At 48.3% G+C, this 26,177-nt stretch overlaps 1 protein-coding gene across 6 annotated transcripts in view; it reads left to right on the top strand.

Annotated features, from left to right (window-relative positions):
• Nucleotides 1–1,070: 1,070 nt before the first annotated feature.
• Nucleotides 1,071–26,177, top strand: part of DOCK6 (dedicator of cytokinesis 6) — an 88,599-nt gene continuing 63,492 nt past the window's right edge. For 5 of the 6 annotated variants that reach the window (XM_040414975.1, XM_040414979.1, XM_040414978.1 and 2 more), the window contains exons 1-6: nucleotides 1,071–1,192; nucleotides 20,903–20,993; nucleotides 21,071–21,246; nucleotides 21,634–21,702; nucleotides 21,816–21,945; nucleotides 22,081–22,293. In XM_040414975.1, the coding sequence (XP_040270909.1) occupies nucleotides 1,140–1,192; nucleotides 20,903–20,993; nucleotides 21,071–21,246; nucleotides 21,634–21,702; nucleotides 21,816–21,945; nucleotides 22,081–22,293 (732 nt within the window). In that variant the 5' untranslated portion in view covers nucleotides 1,071–1,139. Of the gene's footprint in view, nucleotides 1,193–3,743; nucleotides 3,835–20,902; nucleotides 20,994–21,070; nucleotides 21,247–21,633; nucleotides 21,703–21,815; nucleotides 21,946–22,080; nucleotides 22,294–26,177 lie in introns of those variants that run through there. The other variant, XM_040414977.1, reaches the window with a different exon arrangement.

Here is a 26,177-nt window from a genome sequence, read left to right as displayed (position 1 = left end):
TGACGCTGTTATATAGATCTGGGTGGGGTGTCCTCGTTTTGGGAGTTATGCAATTTGCGGACCACAAAACACGGCCATGTGCTGGATCGGGCACGTAAAGCTGGGTTTTTGTCATACGATCAACATACACAACAGATGCCATACTGTGACATCCATCACCATGGAGTTCCATAGTAAAAAATATATATATATATATACTTTTTTGGAGGATTCTGCAGGATGGGAAAGTGCAGGGCACCATGTTTTTCCATCCTGCAAAGTCCAGCAAAAAAACTTGTAGGCTCACGTATCTTTTTTTTTTTTACAATGGAATTCTATGGTGACAGATGCCACAGTATAGAGTCTGTCTGAGGCGTCTGTTATTGTATATACGTTTTTTGTGTGTACATTAAATATATGGCAAAATTGTCATGTGAACCCGGCCTAACTGACAGGGAAGAAGCTGAACAGACCCCGCTTACCATGATGGAGTCCGTTCAGTTTCCATTCACGAGCCTGTCTTTTTACCAGACCAAAAAAGTGCTGCATTCAAGGCTTTTTTGTCCTGTCTTTAGACAGAATCTGCAACGCAGCCTCCAACGCAGATGTGAGCAGGTGTAGGCAGATATAGTATGTATTTGAATTGCTGCAAATTTCGTATACTCCTCCTCGGGTAAAAAAATACTCCTTAAAAATGGTCGGATGAGTATTTCTACTCTTCTTGAAAAAAATGTAGTGCGACCTCTGTCTATATGACTGCACATTGGCACCAACTGTTCAGAGTGTAGTATACTATATTACCACCCGGTGTCGCAAGAAAAGAAAACGGGAAATTCGATCTGACAGAATTGCAATTCACCATAGATCCATAGAGTGGCAGCAGAGGAAAGAAGCAAAATCACTAACCAGAGTGTAGTACTGATCAAAGCCACATGGGGCCGCAAGCGTACCGAATGAAAACAGACTTTTTGACAGCGTGCAATACCCCTGGTGACCACACGGTGTCGCCTGTATATAACGCGCCGAAGACTTTTGGTTCCTTGCACCGGAGCGGGCTGAGTGTGGGCGGTCATGGGGCGGTTAGGGGGCGGCCCTGCGGGTTGTTCTGCCGGGATCGGGGCTGCCCTGTTCCAGCCGGTACAGTTGTGGTCGGGGACGCGATGGCGGCGGCTGCGGCTGCGGAACGCAGGGCCTTCGCTCAGAAGATAAACAGGTGAGAGGGTGGGGAAGGGGACAGGTGCAGCGCAAGGTGTGTGGGGAGAGCAGCGCCAGGGACCCGGATTTGCATCGTGTCTGTTATTTGTGAGGGAAATGCAAATAGGGCTCCCCAGCTGCTGTGAAACTACAACTCCCAGCATGCCCTTACAGCTGCATGCTGAGAGTTGTAGTTCCTCACCATCTGGTGTGCCACCAGTTGCAGACCCATCTCTGGGATGCTTTATATATCGCTGCTGGGGCCCCTAGAAAAGTCACCTTGGCCCCTGGAGAAGTCTTCTGCAACTTTCTAAAAGATTTCATGGCTCCCACCCTTTATACAATCTCTGCTTTCTGTCAGTAAGTGTGGGACTATTCTTGTTTACATCCAGAGGCTGGAAACCTGTCTGGATCCAATACTTCTCACAGCTGAGGGTCTGCTACAACTGTATTCGCCTACTGGACATGTTACCTGCACTGATACATTGTAACAAGCCTGCAGCTGCGAGAAGTATTTCGGTCTGGACAGGTTTTCCGTCTCTGGGGAATATTTCTGTTCACTGACAGCAAGCAGAGGTCTTACACTGAAGCACAACGCCTGTTAGAAAGTTGTAGATTTTTCGTTATCTGTTGATATTTTGCTTTTAATAGTGAAAACCCTTTCTGGTGTTGTGTGCCGGATTATCAGACTTTCCGGATCAGTCACAGGCTTCAGTTTTGTCATCGCCCCTATGTCACTGTTGGTCGGATCAGCTGCTCCTGTGACAGGTGCGGACTGTGCGGGGATCTGACCGGACCCGCTGTGCACCTGGTAAATATTCATGAGCTCATCACCGCGTTACGGGTGGAAAATATAAAAAATTTAAGCATTTAGACTCGGACGCCTGAACACTTCTGTGTGTATAAAAGTCCAGCACCCCCCCCCCCCCCCCCTCCAAATCCTCATTCCTCCCCAGTGCGGGGTGTAACATTTCAGTAATTCATTCTGCTAGACTACAGTGTAGTGATCTGAAATCCTTCCACGCTGCCGCACCATCTGTTCAGACAGCTGAACCAAACAATGGCTGCAGACGCCTCGTCTGTCTGTGTGCAAACTGCCGGCTAATAAACGAGCTGGTCCAAGATATAAGAAAAGAGACTGAGGAGCCAGGTTACTGTACTAAGATGTTACAGGGGTAATAAGAGGATCAGGAGCCGGGTTACTGTAAAACGAAGATGTTATAGGGGTAATAAGAGGATCAGGAGCCGGGTTACTGTAATAAGATGTTACAGGGTAATAAGAAGATCAGGAGCCGGGTTACTGTAATAAGATGTTACAGGGTAATAAGAGGATCAGGAGCCGGGTTACTGTAATAAGATATTACAGGGGTAATAAGAGGATCAGGAGCCGGGATACTGTAATAAGATGTTACACAGGTAATAAGAGGATCAGGAGCCAGGTTACTGTAATAAGATGTTACAGGGGTAATAAGAGGATCAGGAGCCGGGTTACTGTAATAAGATGTTACAGGGGTAATAAGAGGATCAGGAGCCGGGTTACTGTAATAAGATGTTACAGGGTAATAGGAGGATCAGGAGCCGGGTTACTGTAATAAGATGTTACAGGGTAATAAGAGGATCAGGAGCCGGGTTACTGTAATAAGATGTTACAGGGTAATAGGAGGATCAGGAGCCGGGTTACTGTAATAAGATGTTACAGGGTAATAAGAGGATCAGGAGCCGGGTTACTGTAATAAGATGTTACAGGGTAATAAGAGGATCAGGAGCCGGGTTACTGTAATAAGATGCTACAGGGTAATAAGAGGATCAGGAGCCGGGTTACTGTAATAAGATGCTACAGGGTAATAAGAGGATCAGGAGCCGGGTTACTGTAATAAGATGTTACAGGGGTAATAAGAGGATCAGGATCCAGGTTACTGTAATAAGATGTTACAGGGTAATAAGAGGATCAGGAGCCGGGTTACTGTAATAAGATGCTACAGGGTAATAAGAGGATCAGGAGCCGGGTTACTGTAATAAGATGCTACAGGGTAATAAGAGGATCAGGAGCCGGGTTACTGTAATAAGATGTTACAGGGGTAATAAGAGGATCAGGAGCCGGGTTACTGTAATAAGATATTACAGGGTAATAAGAGGATCAGGAGCCGGGTTACTGTAATAAGATGTTACAGGGTAATAAGAGGGTCAGGATCCAGGTTACTGTAATAAGATGTTACAGGGTAATAAGAGGATCAGGAGCCAGGTTACTGTAATAAGATGTTACAGGGTAAAAGGAGGATCAGGAGCCGGGTTACTGTAATAAGATGTTACAGGGGTAATAAGAGGATCAGGAGCCGGGTTACTGTAATAAGATGTTACATGGGTAATAAGAGGGTCAGGATCCAGGTTACTGTAATAAGATGCGTGTAGCGAGCTGTGATTAGAATTTACAGATTGTTTAAGTTTCTTCTTGTCCCTTTTGAGCCCTGATTCTCCAGACATCCCTCGCACCCCCGCCCCCATCTTATCTATTTTTCGCTGTCGTTTCCCTCATCCTCCCCTCTCCCGCGTCCTGTTATTGTGTTGGGAGAGCTGCACTTCCTCTCCTATCGGACTGTGTGAGACGGACTGTCCTCTCGTGGGAGCTGCTCATGTGGGACATGACATGGCTTCGAGTAGAGTGTGAGCTCTGTTTATTGTTATCGCTTGTTTAGAGTGTAAGCTCTTGGGGTAGAATGTAAGCTCTTCGGGTCAGCGCTGCTTTTTCCTGCTCTGTGGGAAGGTGACTCGCTGAGTGTTTATCTGTCTTTGGTGTCTTTGCTTTTGGCTTAGCGTTGATGTAACCTGGTGAATTATTCAGACTGTGACCTGGATATATTCGGTTCCCTCCCTGTGCCTTCAGTAAAATGTAGAGAAACCGGTTTAGGGTGTCAGCCTCTGTGCAGGGCGATCGGAGCCGACGGCTCTGTTCTGTGTCGGCAGTGTGCCCCCTTATACTTGGGCCAGTATTTTGACATCTTATACTAATTCATATGTACGGCACTATGGAATGAATGGCGCTTTAATAATTAATAATAATAATAATGAAGAGGAAGTGGGTGGAGCTTAGACCGCCTCATCATGACATCACCTTTTAGATCGACTTACTTGTACTGTCCAGGTAACATTTATGGGTTAAAAGGGCATTTTAAACAATTAAAGGGGTTCTGCACTTTGTTTAAACTGATGATCTATCCTCTGGAGAGATCATTAGCATCTGATCAGCGGGGGTCCGACAACCGGGCCCCCTGACGATCAGCTGTTTGGGAAGGCAGCGGCGCCACGGCCTTCTCTCTGTTTACCGCTGGCCCAGTGACGTCACGACTTGCATCAATGGCCTGGGCGGGGCTAAGCTCTGCTCACTTGAATGGTGCTTAGCCCCGCCCAGGCCACTGATACTAGTTGTGACGTCACTGGGCCAGCGGTAAACAGTGAGAAGGCCGCGGCACTGCCTGAGCGCCGCTGCCTTCTCAAATAGCTGATGGCCGGGGGGTCCCGGGTGTCAGACACCCGTCGATGATGATGATTCAGAGGATAGATCATCAGTTTAAACAAAGTACAGAACCCCTTTAAAGTTTAGGTAGGGAGTCCCACCAAGGTGACGCCCCCACCACTTAATTGGGGAAGACGGGTACTGTAACTCACATCTGGCAATCCAAAGTGTCCATCCGAGGCCATGTTCTACAAGAAGGCCATGTTCTACATCTATAGATCACAAAGGGTAGCGTATCTAATAAGTGAGGATGCTCCTTAAATGCCTGTGGTTGGAGTTTCCCTTTAAATTAAAGGGAATGTCTACTTTTGCAATCATTGCTCCACTGTATCTTAGATTAAAAAAAATTAAAATGAAAGCAATTTTGCAAATAGACTTCAAAAACGATCCCTGCCGTTCCAGGTTTACAGCTCCTATGCAGGCCTATGTGGTTCCATATCATGTAGTCGACATGTTGGCTGGTTTATTATTTGAGGTCACTGAGGTTGTGTGTGTGACCCGTACACTCCTCAGTGTCATGTCCGATCACGTATGTGAGAATGGCGTTAGCTGGATGGTCCGTCTCCGGCCAATATATAATTCCGATATTTACTAGCTGACGCATTGCTCTCCGTTATTTTACAGCTGTCTTTGTACATTGTTTGCGTCCATTATACTTCTTTCCCTCCCTGCTGGGAGCGCATGCTCAGGGGATTCCACATTGGACATGCAGGAAGCCATTTTGTGGGTAGTTTCAGTCAGCAGGCGATGGCAGTCGGTTCTCCAGAATAAAATGGCTTCCTCGGCGCGTCACTGGTGATCATGGCAACCAGAGTAGTCAGCCAGAATCCCCTCAGCTATGACAGCCTGGTGCCCCTTATGAATTGTGCCAGGCCAGCCGCCATGCTTAAATAGACGATCGGTAAGGCTACTTTCACGTCTGCGTTATGAATTCCGGTTTTGAGATCCGGCAGAGGATCTCAAAACCGGATTTAAACAGATCTGTGCCATTTAATACGTCCGGATGCGAAAAAAATCAAAACTGAACAAACAGGATGAAAATCACTGCAAGTCGACAAAAAAAAACGGATCCGGTACCATTGACCGCTTTGACTTATAACGGCGGGGTCTGGGTTCTCAATGAGCTGTCTGCCCTAATTAGTCCTTTTTGTTCCGTCAGATGAGGTAGAGGGGCAAATATATTTATTTTTAGCATCACATGACCTCCTCATGGGGATCCTTCCGCCGTGGTATTGCGCCGGACTCTAAAATAATCGCATTATACTACATACTAGGGGTGGAAAAATAAAAATCGGACATAATATACTAAATGACAAGCTCTTCCTAACAAAGCTAGAACCGGCCCTGTACCTCACATGGGTCCAGAGATCTCCCCATTCATCGCTGCAATTGCTCCGCTAGATTTATATCAAGCTGGCAGCTGAGGGTGCCTGTTCTTTCTCTGGAGGGTGTGTCCTTCATGCTGCAGCTAGTGGCAGTTAAAATATGGAACTGAGCATGTGCGTCCATCTCAGTGAGCAGGACAGAGAAATAAGAAGGGCAAACAGCAGGTGGCGCTATGCAGATAGATTTCAGGGAATATCTTGGGGGCTATACTAAATTATTTAAGGGCTCTTTCACACTTGCGTTCTTGTCTTCCGGCATAGAGTTCCGTCGTCGGGGCTCTATGCCGGAAGAATCCTGATCAGGATTATCCTAATGCATTCTGAATGGAGAGTAATCCGTTCAGGATGCATCAGGATGTCTTCAGTTCCGGAACGGAACGTTTTTTGGCCGGAGAAAATATCGCAGCATGCTGCGCTTTTTTGCTCCGGTCAAAAATCCTGAACACTTGCCGCAAGGCCGGATCCGGAATTAATGCCCATTGACAGGCATTGATCCGGTTCCGGCCTTAAGCTAAACGTCGTTTCGGCGCATTGCCGGATCCGACGTTTAGCTTTTTCTGAATGGTTACCATGGCTGCCGGGACGCTAAAGTCCTGTTTGCCATGGTAAAGTGTAGTGGGGAGCGGGGGAGCAGTATAATTACAGTCCGTGGGGATCCCGGGGCGCTTCAGAGTGACGTCAGGGCGCACCACGTGCATGGATCACGTCATCTGGACAACGCAAGTGTGAAAGAGGCCTAATTACATGTAATTACAAAAATATTCAGGTTGAAAACTGTAGAATATTTTTCATGGGACAAACCCTTTAACATTCCTGTTGTTAATTTTGGGTCATTTAAGCCCCTCCCATGGGAATGCTCAAAACTGGTAGGGTATGGTCACTTCTGGGTGTGGCTTACAAAACACCCCCATCTCCGACTTTGGACAACCTGAATTTGCCGACGTTGCGGGGCGGGGGGGTGTCCTTTACAAGTTTGTTTCCCCCTTTGTGCTGGTGGAGGATGCGCCTCATTTATGACGACACGTGCACCTCGTCATAAATTAGGGGCATCATCCTGTTTGCTTGCGCCTGTCGTGAAAAACGACTCCACTCCCCCCGAGTGGAGTAGCTTTTCGTCCACTTTTACGCTTGATGTAAATTTAAGTAAATATGCCATCCTAAGTGCTGAGGACCGTATAAAAATACCCATACTGCAAAATATTGTGGCACGAGTGGTAAAGTCGCAAATGGGGGTCTTCACTTCGTAAATGACCCCCATTGTTTTGGAAAATTAGGCTAAGTCCATGCAAATTCTGGAGTATTGGCAGCAAAGTCATTAGTGCGATAAACACGGGACTTTAATTTTTTTTTTTTTTTTAGTCTTCATAAAGATCCCTGTCCGCCAATGATAAGCAGGATGCGCCATCAAAACTGCTGTAAAGGCAAACCGGCTCAGTTGCCCATAGCAACCAATTAGATTCCACCTTTCATTTTCCAAAGGAGCTCTGAAAAATGAAAGGTGGAATCTGATTGGTTGCTATGGGCAACTAAGGCTACTTTCACACTAGCGGCAGGCTTTTCCGGCGGGTGAATAGCCTGCCGGATCCGTGCTGCCGCTAGTGCACGTGTGCCGCCGGAAGTCCGCTCCGGCCCCATACGCTATAATGGGGCTGGGCGGGAGGTCCAGCTGCAGCACGGCAAACCTGCCGAGAAGCGGCCAGAATAAAACTACGACAGGCTGTTCACCCACTGGAACAGCCTGCCGGAGAAGGCTGTCGCTAGTGTGAAAGTAGCCTAAGGGCCCATTGAAAGGCATTAATCTGGATCCGGCCTTAGGCTAAACGTCGTTTCGGCGCATTACCGGATCCGACGTTTAGCTTTTTCTGAATGGTTACCATGGCTGCCAGGACGCTAAAGTCCTGTTTGCCATGGTAAAGTGTAGTGGGGAGCGGGGGAGCAGTATACTTACCGTCCGTGCGGCTCCCGGGGCGCTTCAGAGTGACGTCCCACGCTCATGGATGACGTGATCGCATGGATCACGTCATCCATGCGCATGGGGCGCTCTGACGTCATTCTGGAGCGCCCCGGGAGCTGCACGGACGGTAAGTATACTGCTCCCCCGCTCCCCACTACTACTATGGCAACCAGGACTTTAATAGCGTCCTGGGTGCCATAGTAACAGTGAACGCATTTTGAAGACGGATCAGTCTTCAAATGCTTTCAGTTCACTTGCGGTGTTACGGATCCGGCGGGCACCTCCGGCAAATGGAGTACACGACGGATCCGGACAACACAAGTGTGAAAGAGGCCTTAAGACTACTTTCACACTGGCGTTTTGGTTTCCGTTTGTGAGATCCGTTTCAGGACTCCCACAAGCGGTACAAAACGGATCAGTTTTGCCCTAATGCATTCTGAATGGATAAGGATCCGCTCAGAATGCATTAGTTTGCCTCCATTCCGCTATAGAGGCGGACACCAAAACGCTATATTTCACAATAGAAAATGGAACCGCCCCCGGACAGATCCGTTTTGGCAATATTAAAGATGATACAAACAGATCCGTTCTGAACGGAGGCATGCGGTTGTATTATCGGTGCGGATCCGTCTGTGCAGATCCATGACGGATCCGCACCAAACGCGAGTGTGAACGTAGCCCAAGCCAGTTTTCCTTTACTCCAGTTTGACAAATGTCCCGCAATGTGCGCACTATTATTTTATAGCCTCTGATACGCTCTGTACTCGGGAGTACAACTCCCATTATGTTATCTGTTTAAATACTTGGCAGGAGAAGTGATAATATTTGCTTTGATCCGGCCTTGTCCTGGATCGTCTGGATAATCCGCCATTAATCTTGACATTATCCCAGCATCCCGTCGGGTGTGATGAGTAATGTTATGGGGGATTTTGTTTGAGGTTGCACAGAGCTGTATTGTGCTGAGCGCGGCGGGCGGCAGCTGGTGGTGCCCAGTACTGCTCGGCCTCCTAGGAGGCACAGGCAGGGACCTGAAGTGCTTTCATTGTAATGGCCGTCCATGAGTCGCCATATTTGTCATATCTGTCACATCTGCTTCTGGGAGAAATGGGTGACACCAGTGAGCACCCTTACACCTCCCGCAGAGGAGGTCCCCTACGTTCCTAGGGTTTCAAATGATGACTATTTACTACAGAATAACCAGTACCACAGATTTTGGGGGAGATTTATCAAAACTTGTGTATAGGAAACCTGGCTTAGTTGCCCATAGCCACCAATCAGATTCCACCTTGCATTTTTCAGAGCTCCTATGGAAAATGAAAGGTGGAATCTAATTGGTTGCTATGGGCAACTAAGCCGGTTTAACTTTACCCCAGTTTTGATGGTGCATCCTGCTTATCATTGGTGGACAGGCATCTTTATGAAGACCGGTTTCTAGAAGCAACTAAGCCAGGTTTCCTATACACCAGGTTTAATAAATCTCCCTCTTGCGTTCAGAACTTCTGTCGAACATCCGAATGGCCGCCACACGTTAGTGTGCTGTGAGACGGTTGCCTAGGTGATGCCAAACCGAAAGTAGTCTTGGTGCCGAAGCCACACCTCCTTCAGTCCAGAAAAATATGGCTGCTCTCTTTAAAACATGGTCCTACACCTGTCCATGGGCTGTTGAAGTGTACACAGATCTGGTGGTGTTTTGGGGAGAAAATAGGAATATATATATATATATATATATATATATATATATATATATATATATATATATATATATTTATTATTTTTTTATTTTTATTCTTGAACAACCCCTTTAAGGCCTCATGCACACGAGTGTTGTTTTATTCCGTGTCCGTCGTTCCGTTTTTCGTTATTTTCTGCGGACCCATTGACTTTCAATGGGTCCGTTGAAAACTCGGCTAATGCACCGTTTTGTCATCCGCGTCCGTGGTTCCAGTCCGTCAAAAATATAACCTGTCCTTTTTTTTATTTTATTTTTTACGGAAAACGGTTCGCGGACCCATTCAAGTCAATGGGACTGTGAAAAAATGCGGAGGCACACAAGATTGTCGTCCTCGTCCATTTTTTTTTTTCCTATCATTTGCATGGCAAACTTGACTTAGACTTTTTTTTTACTTTCCTTCATGTCTGGTGATCCTCCAAAAATAAAGGAAGACGCACGGAAACGGAACAACGGAACCCCATTTTGCGGAACGGAACACAACAACGGTCGTGTGCATGAGGCCTTAAGGATATTTCAGTTGTAATAAGATATCCCCTATCCACAAGAAAACTATCAGAGAAATGGGGGTCCAGCTGCTGGACCACAGGTCACCTTAAATGAATGGAGTCGGCTGGTCGGTTTTTTGCTATATCTACTGTCGGAAATAGCTGAATGTTGCGATTTCTGGCTGAACCTCTTCAATCTTCAGTCCGGAGGGGGTGGGGGTTGGGATAAAATAAAAAGTGTGTCTTTTTGTGGGCCAGTGATTGACTTTAACACATGTGAATGGAGTCGTGTACTTTGCACCTAGATGTGGGTTATCTTCGCGTGTAATATAAAACTGCCGGGGCCACCTGCTGCGCCGTGTCAGCCGCATGTACAGGGGGTAATGGCTTCTGACTGTGGAAATAGTGCAGTCAAAGTGCAATAAAAAGGATGAGCAATATAGATAATGCCTGTTTTTAGTCGGGGAAAAAAAAACTGTCCCAATTTTATTAGTCGCATTTACTACTGAAATTGCGCCTGTTTTGGGGGCTTTTGTGCCTCGTTCAACTATTTGGAAGTTTTACACTAATTCTGCAGCTGTCTAATTTTTGCGTCTTTTTCGATTTGATCACGTAGGTGGGTGTGTTTTTTTTGTTTTTGTTTTTTTTTTTGTTTTTTTATACGCATTCATTTTTACTCCAGGGCTGGCTTATTTTTAGTTGATGGTTTTGAGTGGTAAAGTCTGACCTTTTTGTGCATTAATGAGATGTGCAACATTTCTCCCCAAAGATGCAAGTAAATTAGACCAGTCTAAGTGAATATGAACCTATAATACTGAAAAGCAGCCACCAGAGGTCAGACTTCTAGCTATACACTTAGTCTTAGTGCTGTGCGAGTTTTAATAAATACGGCAAAAGAAAGACAGCCGAATGAAATACGTCTTATATATTTTTTTTTTTTAAGGCGAGCTTGATAAAAATGTGCCCCAGCGGCTACCAGTGTTACATGGAAGTTGATGGGAACTCTAAGGCCTCCTGCACACGAACGTGTGCTTCCTGTTGCTGTATTGCGGACCGCATTTGCAGATCCGCAATACACGGAGACCGTTCCGTGTGCATTCCGCATCACGGATGCGGACCCATTCACTTAAATAGGTCCGCAAATCCGGAGATGCGAAACGGAAGCACTACGGAGTGCTTCCGTGGGGTTTCGTCCCATACTTCCGTTCTGCAAAAAGTTAGCATATGTCCTATCTTTTTGCGGAACGGCCGGATCACTGACCCATTAAAGTGAATGGGTCTGCGATCCGCTGCGGCTGCCACAATTTGCGGGCCGCAGCACGAACACTGGGCGCCCAGGAGGCCTAATAAGGGTTGTCCAGGATTAGAAAAACCATCTGATTTTTCTTTTTTTTTTTTTTTTTTTTTTTTTTTTTTTTTAAAACGGCGCCACCCCCCCCCCCCCCCCCCCCCCATCTGTAGGTTGCGTCTGGAATTGCAGCAGAGCTGTAATACCACACATAACCTGTAGACTGGTGTGGGGCTGTTTTTGGAAGAAAACGGTCATCTTTTTCTAGTCCTGGAGAACCCCCTTTAAATGTAGCAATGGGTGAGGTGGTAGGGGAAAGATGAACTGTGCATGTTGAATGTCAGCATGCCTGATCCGTTGTTCTCAGGGGAGCTAAGCCAACGCCGGAGGTGACTGGCAGCGTCTTCCTCGCCTCTGAGAACACATAGCTGGAGTGAGAGTGCATGGGGGTGCCAGGCGGAATAGTTGTCCGCCACCATAATGGTTTCCCTGTGACGTGGGGATTTGTAGCCTGCAGCTGTAACTGTGGGGTGTGAGAATGGGTGTGAGCCGAAATTCACAATGAATAATTTGGAAGCTGAAGAATTGGGAAATGACTTGGGTGACACAGACGGGAGGGGGGAGCTGTCTCACAAGTAGAGTGCCCCGCCCACCTAAGGGTGACGCTGGGGTCGGCTATTCCCACCACAGGGTGATATGAATGGGAGAAAGCTTTATGACCTAGTTTGCCCCTCCCACCACGGGGTGACCCCGAATGTCCAGGAAGCCCTGTGTGAATGTTATTACCTCACACCCGTGTGTTCGGGGCGAGTAGACAGATTTTGGGATACACCTGTTTTCCTCTGTGTAAGGCGAGTGTAACAGGTGAATACAGGGAGCGGCTCCAGTCTCTGTTAACCCCTTCACTGCCAGAAACCAGTGCAGCTTGTACAGGCTTCCCTGTATTCTCGGGGGTAACCTACAGGTCATGTACTTACCCGTAGCACAGCCCGACGCCTAGATCTGGGTTAATCCTGTTTTCTTAGGAATCGCACACCGCTGGAGTCAATAGATCAAAAGCTACATTTTACTTAAAATGACAACTTGCAAATAGCTTAAATAGCAATTCCCTAATACCGTGACATAATAACATTATAATACCTTGTAGATGGTAATTTCTTCGGCTAATCCTAAAAAAGACAAACTGTCTTTTTCATAGGTCACCTGACCTTGGTGTTTTTTGCAGAGCAATCGCAAAAATGGACATGCCCTTTAAGCTGTTAAAACATATGTTTTGTCCCAGCTGGACTTTTCATGGAGTTCTGCACATATTGGAGGGGGTTTGTCCGCTCTTTCTAGGTGCCTTTGGGAGAGTTGGTATGTATAGGAACGTTTATTTTCTGAGCAGAGACCACCACCCCTCGTGGGGGCCCCCGGGGCTTTGTGACTGTACGTCTCTTCTGGTTGGTATGTGGGCCTCAGCAGCAAAGGAGAAAGCCATATATATGGTATAAATACACATAAATCATGTATACGGTGAGCGCTGCGCTGTGTCATAGCAGAGGTGGGACATAAAACTCCTGGTCCTGGTACAGAGACACGGGCCCCAATTTAAAATCTGTAACAGGGCCTCCATCCACCAAGTGGCATTATAACACCGGTGCAGCAGGGTCTACCTCATCATGGCAGATGGGCACTGGTACCGGACACTGAATTGGGCGATTCTTCCATGTTGTGGTGCAACTTACTCGTTGACCCAGCTTTGCCGTTTGGTCACATTGGGTTGGTTCAGAATATTTGAGATTCTCGTTGCACTACCGCGGGCATCTCCATTACTAAGTGGCGTAGGCCGCTTGGATATTGGTTGGACAGAGATGTTCCTACAGAATATGCCATCAGTTCCTGATAGTTGTAGGTTCCACTTCTGGAATGATGGATTTTCCATACAATTTAGTGGAAAGATGCCCATCCTTCTGGCCACGTGGGGTTCTCTGTGGAACTCCATGATAGCTACGGAAGGAGCTGAGCCACCGGTAAGGCCAAAAAGCCTGGCATCAGCATATGAGAATCAATCAACCTACCTCTCTTCTCCTGAAAGGAGTGGGTCCTACCTCTGGGACTTCACCAGTCAGGCATTTACGTATATGTGACATATATCCCATAGGGAGAAAACTGTGAAAAGGTGCCATGACGGTGATGAATCTCCTCAGGAGAATAAAGATTTGCCATGGTCACTTGTTGGTGGCAACAGTTTTGGTCCCTAGGCAGAATGTTCCATCCATATCCATCATGAGGCACATACGTGATGTTTCTATGTTCTATTACATATGGATGCTCCTTGCACAATGGCTGCTGTAGCACCGTGTCATGCTTCTGATGAGCTTTTGAAAGCCCCATATGATTTAGTAAAGCTGACAGGATTACAAAAGGCTGTGGAGATATGGTAATTGATCCCCTAGGTGTGTATGGGCCCTGGCCTCTGCCGAGAAGGGACACTGAAGAAGACAATGTCAGGGATGAATAAGCGAAGACCACAATGGCGGATAGACATAGTAGAGGCTTGATGTAGAATATAATTTGATGGGACATGCCAAGAACTTTTTTTTTTTTTTTTACGTATCTGACCGCTTTTCTTCAAGGGAGAGGACCTTTCATGACTACAGAGTGATCTGAGAAGCTTGCTAGATCTTGGGTTTGGGCTCCTCCTCTACAAAACACTTCAGCAAAGCTTGAGCCTTCATGGAAAAGGAGCCCAGATCTGGACATGATGGCCCAACTTTACTAATGTGATTGCCACCTTGTCATAAAGTTCCTCACATTTTGGGGCGATGAATATGAGTAATTCACTCTTGTCTCTGCTGTTGTCTGAACTATTCCTCCTTGACTTTGTAGCTGGACTATGGTAGGCAATCTCTTATCACGCACATCTTTAATGTTCAATATGGAGATGCCAGCAAAGGTACCTCCAAGGTGCTGCTGACGTTGTGTCTTGTTCTCTCTCCTCCAGTATAGTAGACTCCCTCGCTATTTGCAGCCGTCTTGCCATACTGATCTAGTAAATGATGTATGTTCTACTTACACCTGTCAGCATCTGCCTATCATCTGTGCTTCGTATCAGTGTATCTAAGGCCCCATGCACACTACCGTATTGTCAGTCCGCATCTGATCCGCCAAAAATGTGGATCGGATGTGGACCCATTCATTTCAATGGGGCAGCAAAACATGCAGCCAGCACACGGTGTGCTATCCGCATCCACGGCCCGGCAAAAGACAGGAGGTGGACTACAATGGCGCCATGCACATGGCCGGTATCCGTATTTTTTGGATCTGCGGTTTGCGGACTGCAAAACCCTTAGGCCTCTTTCACACGGGCGTTGTGGGAAAAGGTGCGGGTGCGTTGCGGGAACATGCACGATTTTTCCGCGCGAGTGTAAAACATTGTAATGCGTTTTGCACTCGCGTGAGAAAAATCGGCATGTTTGGTACCCGAACTTCTTCACAAAAGTTCGGGCTTGGGATCAGTGTTCTGTAGATTGTATTATTTCCCCTTATAACATGGTTATAAGGGAAAATAATAGCATTCTGAATACAGAATGCATAGTAAACTAGCGCTGGAGGGGTTAAAAAATAATAATAATTTAACTCACCTTAATCCACTTGATTGCGGCCCGGCATCGCTTCTGTCTTCTTTCTTTGCTGTTTGCAGGAACAGAACCTGTGGTGACGTCACTCCGGTCATCACATGGTCCGTCACATGATTTTTTACCATGGTGATGGATCATGTGATGACCGGAGTGACGTCACCACAGGTCCCTTTCCTGCACACCGCAAAGAAAGAAGACAGAAGCGATGCCGGCTGCGCAATCAAGTGGATTAAGGTGAGTTCATTTTTATTTTATTTATTTTTTTAACCCCTCCAGTGCTATTTTACTATGCATTCTGTATTCAGAATGCTATTATTTTCCCTTTATAATCATGTTATAAGGGAAAATAATAATGATCGGGTCTCCATCCCGATCATCTCCTAGCAACAGTGCGTGAAAATCGCACCGCATCCGCAGTTGCTTGCGGATGCTTGCGATTCTACGCAACCCCATTCATTTCTATGGGGCCTGCGTTACGTGAAAAACGCACAAAATGGAGCATGCTGCGATTTTCACGCAACGCACAAGTGATGCGTGAAAATCACCGCTCATGTGAACAGCCCCATAGAAATGAATGGGTCGGGATTCAGTGTGGGTGCAATGCGTTCAACTCTCGCATCGCATCCGTGCGGAATACTCGCCCGTGTGAAAGGGGCCTTACGGTTGTGTGCATGAGGCTATGTGTGATATTGATGGCTGAGCCTGTGTAGCTAATCTTCCCCTATGTGATACTCTCTGCTGTGCCGGAGTATGTAATCCCATTATATGTAATACTGTCTTCTGTTTCGGAGTATCTAATCCTATCATGTGTGATACTGTCTGCTGAACCAGAGTATGTAATCCCATTATATGTGATACTGCCTGCTTTGCCGGAGTATCCAATCCCATCATGTGTGATACTGTCTGCTAAAACTGTGTATCCAATCCTATTATTATGTGGGATGCCGTCTTCTGAGCCAACGTATCTAATCTCATCCTGTGTGGAACGGTTTTCTGAACACGCGTCTCTATGCCAGTCATGTGTAATCCTGTCTGGTGATGTATCTAATCCTGTCCTGTGATAACTGCCTCTTGAGCCGGAATATCTAATCCCATCATGAATGATACCGTCTGCTGAGCCAGCGTATCTAATCCAATTATGAGTGATCCTGCCTGCTGAGCTGATCTGTTATGGGGCTTGTTCACACGAACGTGTGAAGCCCGTGCTGTGGCACCGTCCATGGGAAAGACGCATGGGTATCGCAGACCCATTCACTTGAATGGGTCCGTGATCCTTCCGTTCCGCAAAAAGATAGAACATGGAACAGAACCCCAGAACGCACTCCGTAGTGTTCCGTTCTTCCGTTTCGCATCTCCGGATTTGCCGACCCATTGATATGAACGGGTCAGCATCCGCGATTCGGAATGGCCACAGAACAGTGCCCGTGTATTGCGGGTCCGCAATACGGCAACAGGCATCACACGTTCGTGTGAACGAGCCCTAAGGCCATGTACTGAGCCGCTGTATCTGATCCCATCATGTCTTCTGAACGGGTGTGCATTCTGTGCAGAGCTGGAGTATCTAAGCCTGTGCTGTGTGGTACGGTCCAGCCTCTCGCCCTCCCTCTCATTCTGTGCATGTCTCGCCTGTCAGGCCGGCTCGCTTCCTCACAATAGCGGATAAGCCCAGCAGGGCGGGGGCCGTGTAATACCATTAAGCCCTCTTTTATAGTCCTTGCTTTCCGGACCCTCTTTGTGCACGCTTCCTCTGAGGACCTAATGACTGGAAGTGTGTCAGTGGCGGGGTACTGAGCGCGCGGGCGTCCTCCTGCCTGTGTGCGTCACCCTCTACGGGGAGCCATCCATCCGCCGCATACTACCTACGTTTAAGGAGGAATTTGGCGATGCACTATATCTACCTTGTGAGAATGAATGGTGCTGCCATCAGGGGATAAAAGGGTTAACAGCGAGCAGCCGGCTCCCGTGGGATGTGGGTACACCGCCGATTAGAGCCGTTTTGTTTTTTTTGCAGCATTTAGTAATGTCCATGTGTATGGGAATTGTTGCAGATTTTACGTCCGGAATTGGGGATGTGTCACAATGGCGGCAAAGTAGATGAGATTGTAACGGAAATGTCGCACTAGTCACGGATTTACTGCTGATTCCCCCGTATCTGCCTTTTTTTTTGCATAAGGAAGTTTGCTAAATAAAAAAAAAACCCCAAATTGGCGCAATTTGTCGTGCAAATTTCCCGGCGGCTTTCTACGGGAAATCTTCTGCAGCAGGTGTGAACCGACCCCAATACAGAATGAATCTATGGAGGCCCCAGATCCAGGTGATCCGCCGCTTTAAGGATAAGGCCCCACAGTTCGGCAGGGCACATGAGCCCATGGTGAAATCGCTCAGTCATTGGCTGCTGTGGGTGGGTGTGGCTTGGCCAGCCCACCATCGGGCAATTTCCTTAAAGAAGCGGATCACCTGGATCTCTCTACCTTTGTAGATTTGATTCTTACTAAATCGTTGTAGGATGGAACATTGTGATGGGCTGGATGCTTCAGTGGCTCATCATATCTCTGCTTACTGTCAGTGAATGCTGTGAAACTACAAGTAGTGGCTTTAAAGCAGGGATCAGCAATCTCCATCACTCCAGCTGTTCCGAAACTACAACTCCCAGCATGCTCCATTCACTTATATGAGAGATACAAGAACAGACCAGGAAAGTGTGCATGCTGGGAGTCGTAGTTTCACAGCATCTGGAGTGCCGAAGGTTGCGGACCCCTGCTTTTAAAGGATTCAATCCCTGACCAGTAACGGCTTCTGCTAAAATTTGGATCCAGTATAGTATGGAGTCGATTTTACCTGCACTGATACATTGTAACAAACTGTCACAGCAGGAGAGAGAGAGATTCCTGTGGTCCAGATAGACTGGATGCAATTGTAACAAACTGTCAGCTGTTAAAGGGTTTTTATCACTTGGTATGACATAATTAGCTGTCAGACACTAGCGATCTGCTAGTGTCTGCTCTGGCCAACCATCCTACTATAATCACTTGTGGGGCAGCGGTTTTGCTAAAAAACTAACTTTTATAAATATGCTAATGAGCCTCTAGGTGCTATGTGGGCGTCATTAGCACCTAGAGGCTCCGTCTACCTTCATACACAGCCGCCGCCCAGCGCGTCCCTCCAGCCCGCCCATGTCCTCCTCCGTGTGACGCAGCGGACGAGTTCTCGCGCATGCGCCGTGCGCGGCTGTATTCGGCGCATTTGAGATCTCAGCTCGGAGCGGTCAGACATTCAATGCGCATGCGCCGAATACAGCCGCGCATGCGCATTGAATGTCTGACCGCTCCGAGCTAAGATCTCAAATGCGCCGAATACAGCCGCGCACGGCGCATGCGCGAGAACTCGTCCGCTGCGTCACACGGAGGAGGACATGGGCGGGCTGGAGGGACGCGCTGGGCGGCGGCTGTGTATGAAGGTAGACGGAGCCTCTAGGTGCTAATGACGCCCACATAGCACCTAGAGGCTCATTAGCATATTTATAAAAGTTAGTTTTTTAGCAAAACCGCTGCCCCACAAGTGATTATAGTAGGATGGTTGGCCAGAGCAGACACTAGCGGATCGCTAGTGTCTGACAGCTAATTATGTCATACCAAGTGATAGAAACCCTTTAAAGTATTCAGCCCCTGGATGTAAACCATAAAACTTCTATTCATTGACAGCAAGCACAGGTCATGAGGAAGTATGTTAGACAGCTGCACTTTTTCAAAACATAGTGAATATGTTGAAAAACTGGTTGTCAGCTGGGTGAAAGGTGAAGGTAAAACCTCCAGAGGAAACCATAAAAATCACCACAATAATAATTATACGTAATAATAATAATGATATACACACATCTTGTATATAGTGATATGACCATGCTGGTATAACCTGGGTATCTCCTGTATATAATTATATATGTACAGCTGGTATAAGTTATACATCTTCTTGTATATAGTGATATGACCATGCTGGTATAACCTGGGTATCACCTGTATATAATTATATATGTAGAGCTGGTATAAGTTATACATCTTCTTGTATACAGTGATATGGACCATGCTGGTATAACCTGGGCATCTCCTGTATATAATTATATATGTACAGCTGGTATAAGTTATACATCTTCTTGTATATAGTGATATGGACCATGCTGGTATAACCTGGGTATCACCTGTATATAATTATATATGTACAGGTGGTATAAGTTATACATCTTCCTGTATATAGTGATATAGACCATGCTGGTATAACCTGGGCATCTCCTGTATCGTGTGTGTGTGTGTGTGTGTATGTATATATATATATATATATATATATATATATATATATATATATATATATATATATATATATATTAGAGAGAGTTTCTGTCTGTTCTTTATGTACGACCAAACGACTGAACTGATCTTCACCAAATTTGGCACACAGGTACATCAGGTGTCCGGGAAGGTTTTAGACCGGGTCTCGGCTCTCTAGGACGTACCGTTCCTGAGATATTCCCAAAAAATGACCTGCATTAGCCAATACAAGCCTGCAAGTCTTTCTCCTCAAATCCCAACTGCCATACACACAATTTTACTCCAGGTTTCCATAACAACCCAGCCATTTTTCTTCATTGCTGTAGGTCAGCTTTAGGCTAGAACTACAGGACGACAATAAGTCGCACGACGCATAGGGCACACAACTACGCTGCTACATGCATCCATCTTGGATGGATTTTTGTGACTGTCGTGTCGCAATGCAACACCATAGCCTATCATTATAAAAGTTGTTGACACAAAATGTTGTGCGACACATGTCGTCGTGTAGCCCTAGCATTTAAGGGGCGGGCGCTGTGGAGGTCGCTGTTAAAGGGGCGGGCGCTGTGGAGGTCGCTGTTAAGGCAGCAGGGTACTGTGAAGTCACTGATAAAGCAGCGGGTCCCTGAGGAGGTCACTGTCGAGGGAGTAGGGTGCTGTGAAACTCACTGTTAAAGGGGATGGGCTGCTGTGGAGGTCCCATTTTAAAGTGGCGGGGCACTGTGGGGGTGTCAGTGTTAAGGGGTGGAGAACTGTGGAGTTCACTGTTAAGGGGGTGGGGTGCTATAGAGGTCACTGTTATGGGGGATACTGTCGATCTTTTAACGACACACAGAAACATTAAATGAAATAGATTAAATATACCCGTGCGAAGTGATTTGGACCATGCTGGTATAACCTGGGCATCTCCTGTATATAATTATATATGTACAGCTGGTATAAGTTATACATCTTCTTGTATATAGTAATATGGAGCATGCTGGTATAACCTGGGCATCTCCTGTATATAATTATATATGTACAGCTGGTATAAGTTATACATCTTCTTGTATATAGTGATATGGAGCATGCTGGTATAACCTGGGCATCTCCTGTATATAATTATATATGTACAGCTGGTATAAGTTATACATCTTCTTGTATATAGTGATATGGAGCATGCTGGTATAACCTGGGCATCTCCTGTATATAATTACAATTGGCATTGCTGGTATAACCTGGTCTATGTTGAAAACCATATACTTTCTTCTGGAATGTAATACAGCATTACACATATTACATGCAATGAATGGACGAGTAGCACAGGGCTCGTAGTATGGAGGAAGGGCCCCAGGGCCACATTTCATCCTGCTCCTTTGTCTGAACCTACACAGATATAATCCTGTCCTTGTTGTACATGATGACGTTAACGGTTGTCGGTTTTCTATTACAGGACTGTGGCATCTGAAGTTCGGAAACAGGTCTCCAGAGAGTATGGAGGGTCTCCGCAGCTCTCCAAGAAACGTGCAGGCGGGGCGCAGGCGGTGAGTCTGTCGTTCTCAGCAATTATTTCTTCTTGGATCCTCTCAGTCTCCCCTCCATATTTGTACCTCTGTTACAGGTCCCGCTCTCAGATGTGGTAGAGCCCCTGGATTTTGAGATGTATTTGGCGAGCCACCCCCCAGATTCAGAATGCGAGGCCCTGAGGGATCTGTATGATTTTCCTCCCGACGACATTGAAATCTTGTATGAGCCAAGAGAATGCCGCACAATGGAAGCTGCAGCTCCGGAAGAAGGGTGAGACCTCTGGAAAGGAGGGGGTTAAACCAGGCTGCTAAATTGGCAGATACCAGGGTATACTGGGCCGGCCAGTGCCCCTTCCTAGTACGCATGTAGAACTTGCCCATTCCCATCAGTGATGTACACTGACGGAGCCCTTCATTCTAGGAAGCTGAGATACGGGGAGCTGTTTGATCTGCTGTGGCTGGCCTTGTGTCCTTCTCCTTACAAAAGAGCCAATAGAAAATTACCAGTCAGCAGCTCCCCAATGGGAGGACCTCATCAAACAGCGCCTGATATCTCAGCTTCCGTTTATTCGCCTTTTGGTTTTGAGATGTTCACATTTCCAGTTCAGTAAATTTTATTTCCTCTGCGTTATTTTTATTTTTTCCCCTCTTTTTGCAGAAAGCTGGACGCCCGAGTCAGAGATGCCTTAAAGGTGTATACACACGACTGGGTGATAGTGCAAAGAAGGTAAGAAAGGGGGAAGCAGATAAAATATTTGGCAGAAAGAGCTTGCACTCTAATGTATTAGGGACTCAGATGGTGAAGATATCTTATCTCCTTTGGTCTTATCCACCATTCAGAACACAGAAACTGAGCACCGCGTACACCCCGATCACCGCCGAGCGGCAGAGACAGCGGCAGAAGAACCTGACCCGGCAGATCTATGAGCTGGATGAGGCTGTGGAAGAGAGAGGCTCTGCAGAGGAGCAGGTATCTGTGGTGGAACGCTCAACCATCTGCCTATCGTAATGTGGTGCTCCTGTGCAAAGGATGATGGTAGCAATACGACTGGGGTTATGCTACGTGCACGTTACTAATGCACATCTCATCTCTTCCTTTCTATAGGAGGACAGAAAAAGGGCTTCTGCTTCCATGGACGGAACACCGCGGGGCAGCTGGGCCTCTAGTATATTTGATTTGAAGAACTCAGCACCTGATCCCTTACTGTCAAACCTGCTGGACAGAACCGCTCCTGAGGAGATAGACCGGATCAATGAGGAGCAGAGGAGAGAGAACAGACACCACCACCTCCTGGCTTTATACCCTGCCCCTGATGAGGTATATAATGTATTAATACCCTGTCTTATTACAGTAACCCGGCTCCTGATCCTCTTATTACCCTTTAACATCTTATTACAGTAACCCGGCTCCTGATCCTCTTATTACCCTTTAACATCTTATTACAGTAACCCGGCTCCTGATCCTCCTATTACCCTGTAACATCTTATTACAGTAACCCGGCTCCTGATCCTCCTATTACCCTGTAACATCTTATTACAGTAACCCGGCTCCTGATCCTCCTATTACCCTGTAACATCTTATTACAGTAACCTGTCTCCTGATCCTCTTATTACCCCTGTAACATCTTTTCTCGCCCATTTTCCTTGGGGACACAGGAGACCTTGGGTATAGCTCAGGCGTGACACTAAGTGAAGACTGTTAAGCCCCTCCTCCAGCAGCTATACCCTCAGCCTGGAGAGAGAGACTGACAGTTTTTGCTTAGTGTCCAAGGAGGCAAGACACTCTCTGCTCTGCTGCAGGGCTGTTTTTTTTTCTCTCCTTATAATTTTTTATTTAATTATTTCTTCTTCTCTTCAGGGACAACAGAGACGCACTAGACCTCTCTGTTTCTCCCGGTGTTGAGCTGCGCCAGTGCCGGTCATCTGCACTGCTGCTTCCCCCACAGAAGGCAAGGTAGACCAGGGCAGCCTAGCTCCCCTGCATCCCGCCAGCGCAAGGGTCGCCCGCACGCCAAGTCCCTCTTCCAGCGTCCTGCCACTACGGTGCCAGTAGCTGAAGGGGCGACCCTGCCGGAACGGACCGAAGGTGAAGACGGCTGATGGTGAGAGAGTGGCTTCTCCAGTCCAACGCGTGACTGACCCCCATACTCGGGCAGGCTGGCTCCTGCGGTGTCTCCTGTCTTACAATCATCCTCTCCCCTGAAATGGCTGATAACAGGGGGCATACTCTGGCAGGCTGGCTCCTGCGGTGTCTCCTGTCTTACAATCATCCTCTCCCCTGAAATGGCTGATAACAGGGGGCATACTCTGGCAGGCTGGCTCCTGGGGTGTCCAAGGGCTGCAATCCATGCTCCCCTCCCCTCCTGCCCCCTACCTCCATGGGACATTGGCGGTCACCTCACCGCTCCTCCGGTACTGGTCTTGGGCATTGGCAGCCATGGTATAGCCGCTCTGCCTCTTTTCCTGCGGCAGGGCCGGGAGGCGCGCGCCAAACTGCCCCAAACCCTCCTCTGCCAGCCCCTGCTATGGGGATTCACGGGCTCCCGGTCGCCTGACTCTTCCAGCTGCGGGGTGAGCTCTCGCGGCCGGCATGTCTATGGGGGCGCCTTCGCGCCGCTCCAGGTACCCCCCCTGGCCTACTAGGCCGCACTTCTGGCCCTTCTTCTCCGAGGCCCCTGACTCTTCCGGCCCGCGGGGTAGGCACCCGCGGCCGGCTTGTACATGCGGACTCCTTCGCGCCGCTCCGGGTCTCTCCAGGCCTACTAGGCCGCGACTCCTGCCTTAATTGCAGGGGGAGGGAACTTCTCCCAGGCGCAAATTCTTCCCGCCTGGAGGTTCCTCCTCCCCCAGGGGATCGCTGCGCCGCCCCCAGGCCGGATCCCAGTTAACCCCTTAGGTACCGGCCACCTCCATGGGCCGGCTCCCGTATAGAGGAGGCCCTCTGAGATCCGGCCCTTCCTCATGGGCCTGTATGGTGGCCCCTTCCTACCTCTCAGAGGCTGTGTCAAAAAATAAAAAAAAAGAATCCGTATCAAGTTTGTACGCTATGGCATTCTTGTTGGCTGCGCTGGACGCTGCAGCCTGATCTCGTTAGAGCTGGCCATGTGCATGCCCCCCTTCCATAGGCGGCATGTTGCGCTCCCCGGACACGGCACTGGCTAAAGTACATGCCCTCTTCCCTGGGCGGAATCTTGCACCCCACCACCGAGTACACCACCGGTGCATGTCCCCTTTCTATAGGCGGAATTCCACACTCGCCGGTTACGGTACTGGCCTTGTGCATGACCCCCTTCCCTTCCTAGGCGGACTACTGCACTCTCCCTGGCTGCGGGCTGGCCATGTACACGACCTCTTTCCATAGGCGGAATTCGGCACTCTCACTGGATCCCCTGCTGGCCATTTGTATGCCTCCTTTCCTTAGGCGGCATAATGCGCTCTCACTGCCTGTGGTTGTTCTCTCGCTGGTACGTTGCTGGCCATGTGCATGACACCCTTCCATCGGCAGGGTGCTTGCACTCTCACTGGACTTGCACTCCCACTGGATGCGGTGCTGGCCATATGCATGACCGCCCCTCTTTCCATAGGCAGAATTTTGCACACTCACGGGACTCAAGGCTGACCTTGTACATGCTGTGCTGGCCTCGTGCATGTCCCCCTTCATTGGCGGGGTAGTTGCACTCTCACGGGATACGGTGTTAGGTGGATTATTACACTATCACTTAATGCGATGGTATCCATGTGCATGTCCCCCTTCCCTAGGCGGACTTTCTGCGTTCCTACTGGATTCAGTGCGGCCATGTGCATGACCCCCTTCTGGGCGGAATATGGTATGCCCTACTTCTCTGAAGTCGGTACTGGTCTTGAGCATCACCCCCTTCTTAGGCGGGCCTTTACACTCTTGCCGAATTCAGTCTGCCAGGTGCATATCCCCCTTTTGTAGGCGGACTGCTTGCGTTACATCGCATACTGTACTAGTCTTGTGCAGGACTCCCTTCCAGGCGGCATATTGCACTTCTGTAGATACTGTGGGGCTCTGTCGATGGCCCCCTTCCCAGAGTGAATATTTGTGGGTGAACATTCATGCGCGCTCTGTGCATTGTATGGGCCGTGTATGCCTTCTCCTTCCGTAGGTGGGTTGGCATTCTCACTGCTTACGGGGCTGACCGTACGTATGTCCCCCTTCCTCCCGCGACATACGTGTTTCTCTTGGGTTACGATGCTAGCCGCATGCCTTACACTCTTCTCCGGAGAAATCAATCTGCTTCCACCTGGTCCGGACGAGGTCTACTTGCTATCTGCCTGCATCGAGCTAGGCGGTGCTCATTCTCTGGTTTGGACAGTACTTTGCGGTTCTGCTTGTGGCAGTATCGACCATGCTCGTTGGCCCTTCCACCCGTGGAGTATTCATGGCTGCTGGATGCGTACCCATTGCGTCCTCCTGCTGCTTTGCTTCCCTGCGCAAGCGATCTCATGGACGAGAGGGCTGTCTGCAGCGCCCTTCGAATTCTAAGTTGGCTCTGGCAGGACTACGGTTCCCTCACCTACTACCATTCCCTCCTCTTCGGATGTGGTGTGGTATGAGTCCTTCATTATGGGCGCCCTCTGCACTTTAGTGCCGCTCTGCTGCCAGGTTTGGGTCGCTCTCCTTTGGAAGGTCACCCAACTTTTCTTGGGTGCTTCGGTTATGCCAGGTCCGGGGACCTCCACCTTGGGTTCTTTGGGGTGTTCGCCTTCTGCGAGGCGGTGAGCTGGGCGACACACAGATATCGGGTGGTCTGCCTTTGAGCTGTACTACCCTGTTACCCACTCCTCCTTTCGGTTGGAGGAGTTATGCCGGCGTCTGCCACGACTGCTTCTTCTCGCCGGCTCTGTTTTGGCTCCTGCTCAGAGCATATCCCTCCGATGTGGCTTCTGCCTTGGTCAGGCTTCAGAGGCTGTTCCTTCACAGCCCTCTCCTCGGGAGAGTATGGTTGTTGACTTGGATGGTTGCGGAGTTCCTGTTGTGACCTCGGACCGTCTCCCTCGCTCACACTAGCTGTACTGGCCGTGTGCCCACTTGCCGTGCCTACCGCGTTCTGTCCTCACGCTTAGGTGACAGATTGCGTTTTTCCGTTCTAGGCGGGGGTCCTGCTGTAAACTTACCTTCTCGGTAAGTTGACCCCCAGGCTTGAATCTGGGTCTCTACAGTGGTAACGGTAGCGC

This window comes from Bufo bufo, chromosome 1 (assembly GCF_905171765.1).
Source record: "Bufo bufo chromosome 1, aBufBuf1.1, whole genome shotgun sequence".
In the NCBI taxonomy this organism is placed as follows: Eukaryota; Metazoa; Chordata; class Amphibia; order Anura; family Bufonidae; genus Bufo; species Bufo bufo.
This window is presented reverse-complemented; position numbering and strand designations above follow the sequence as displayed.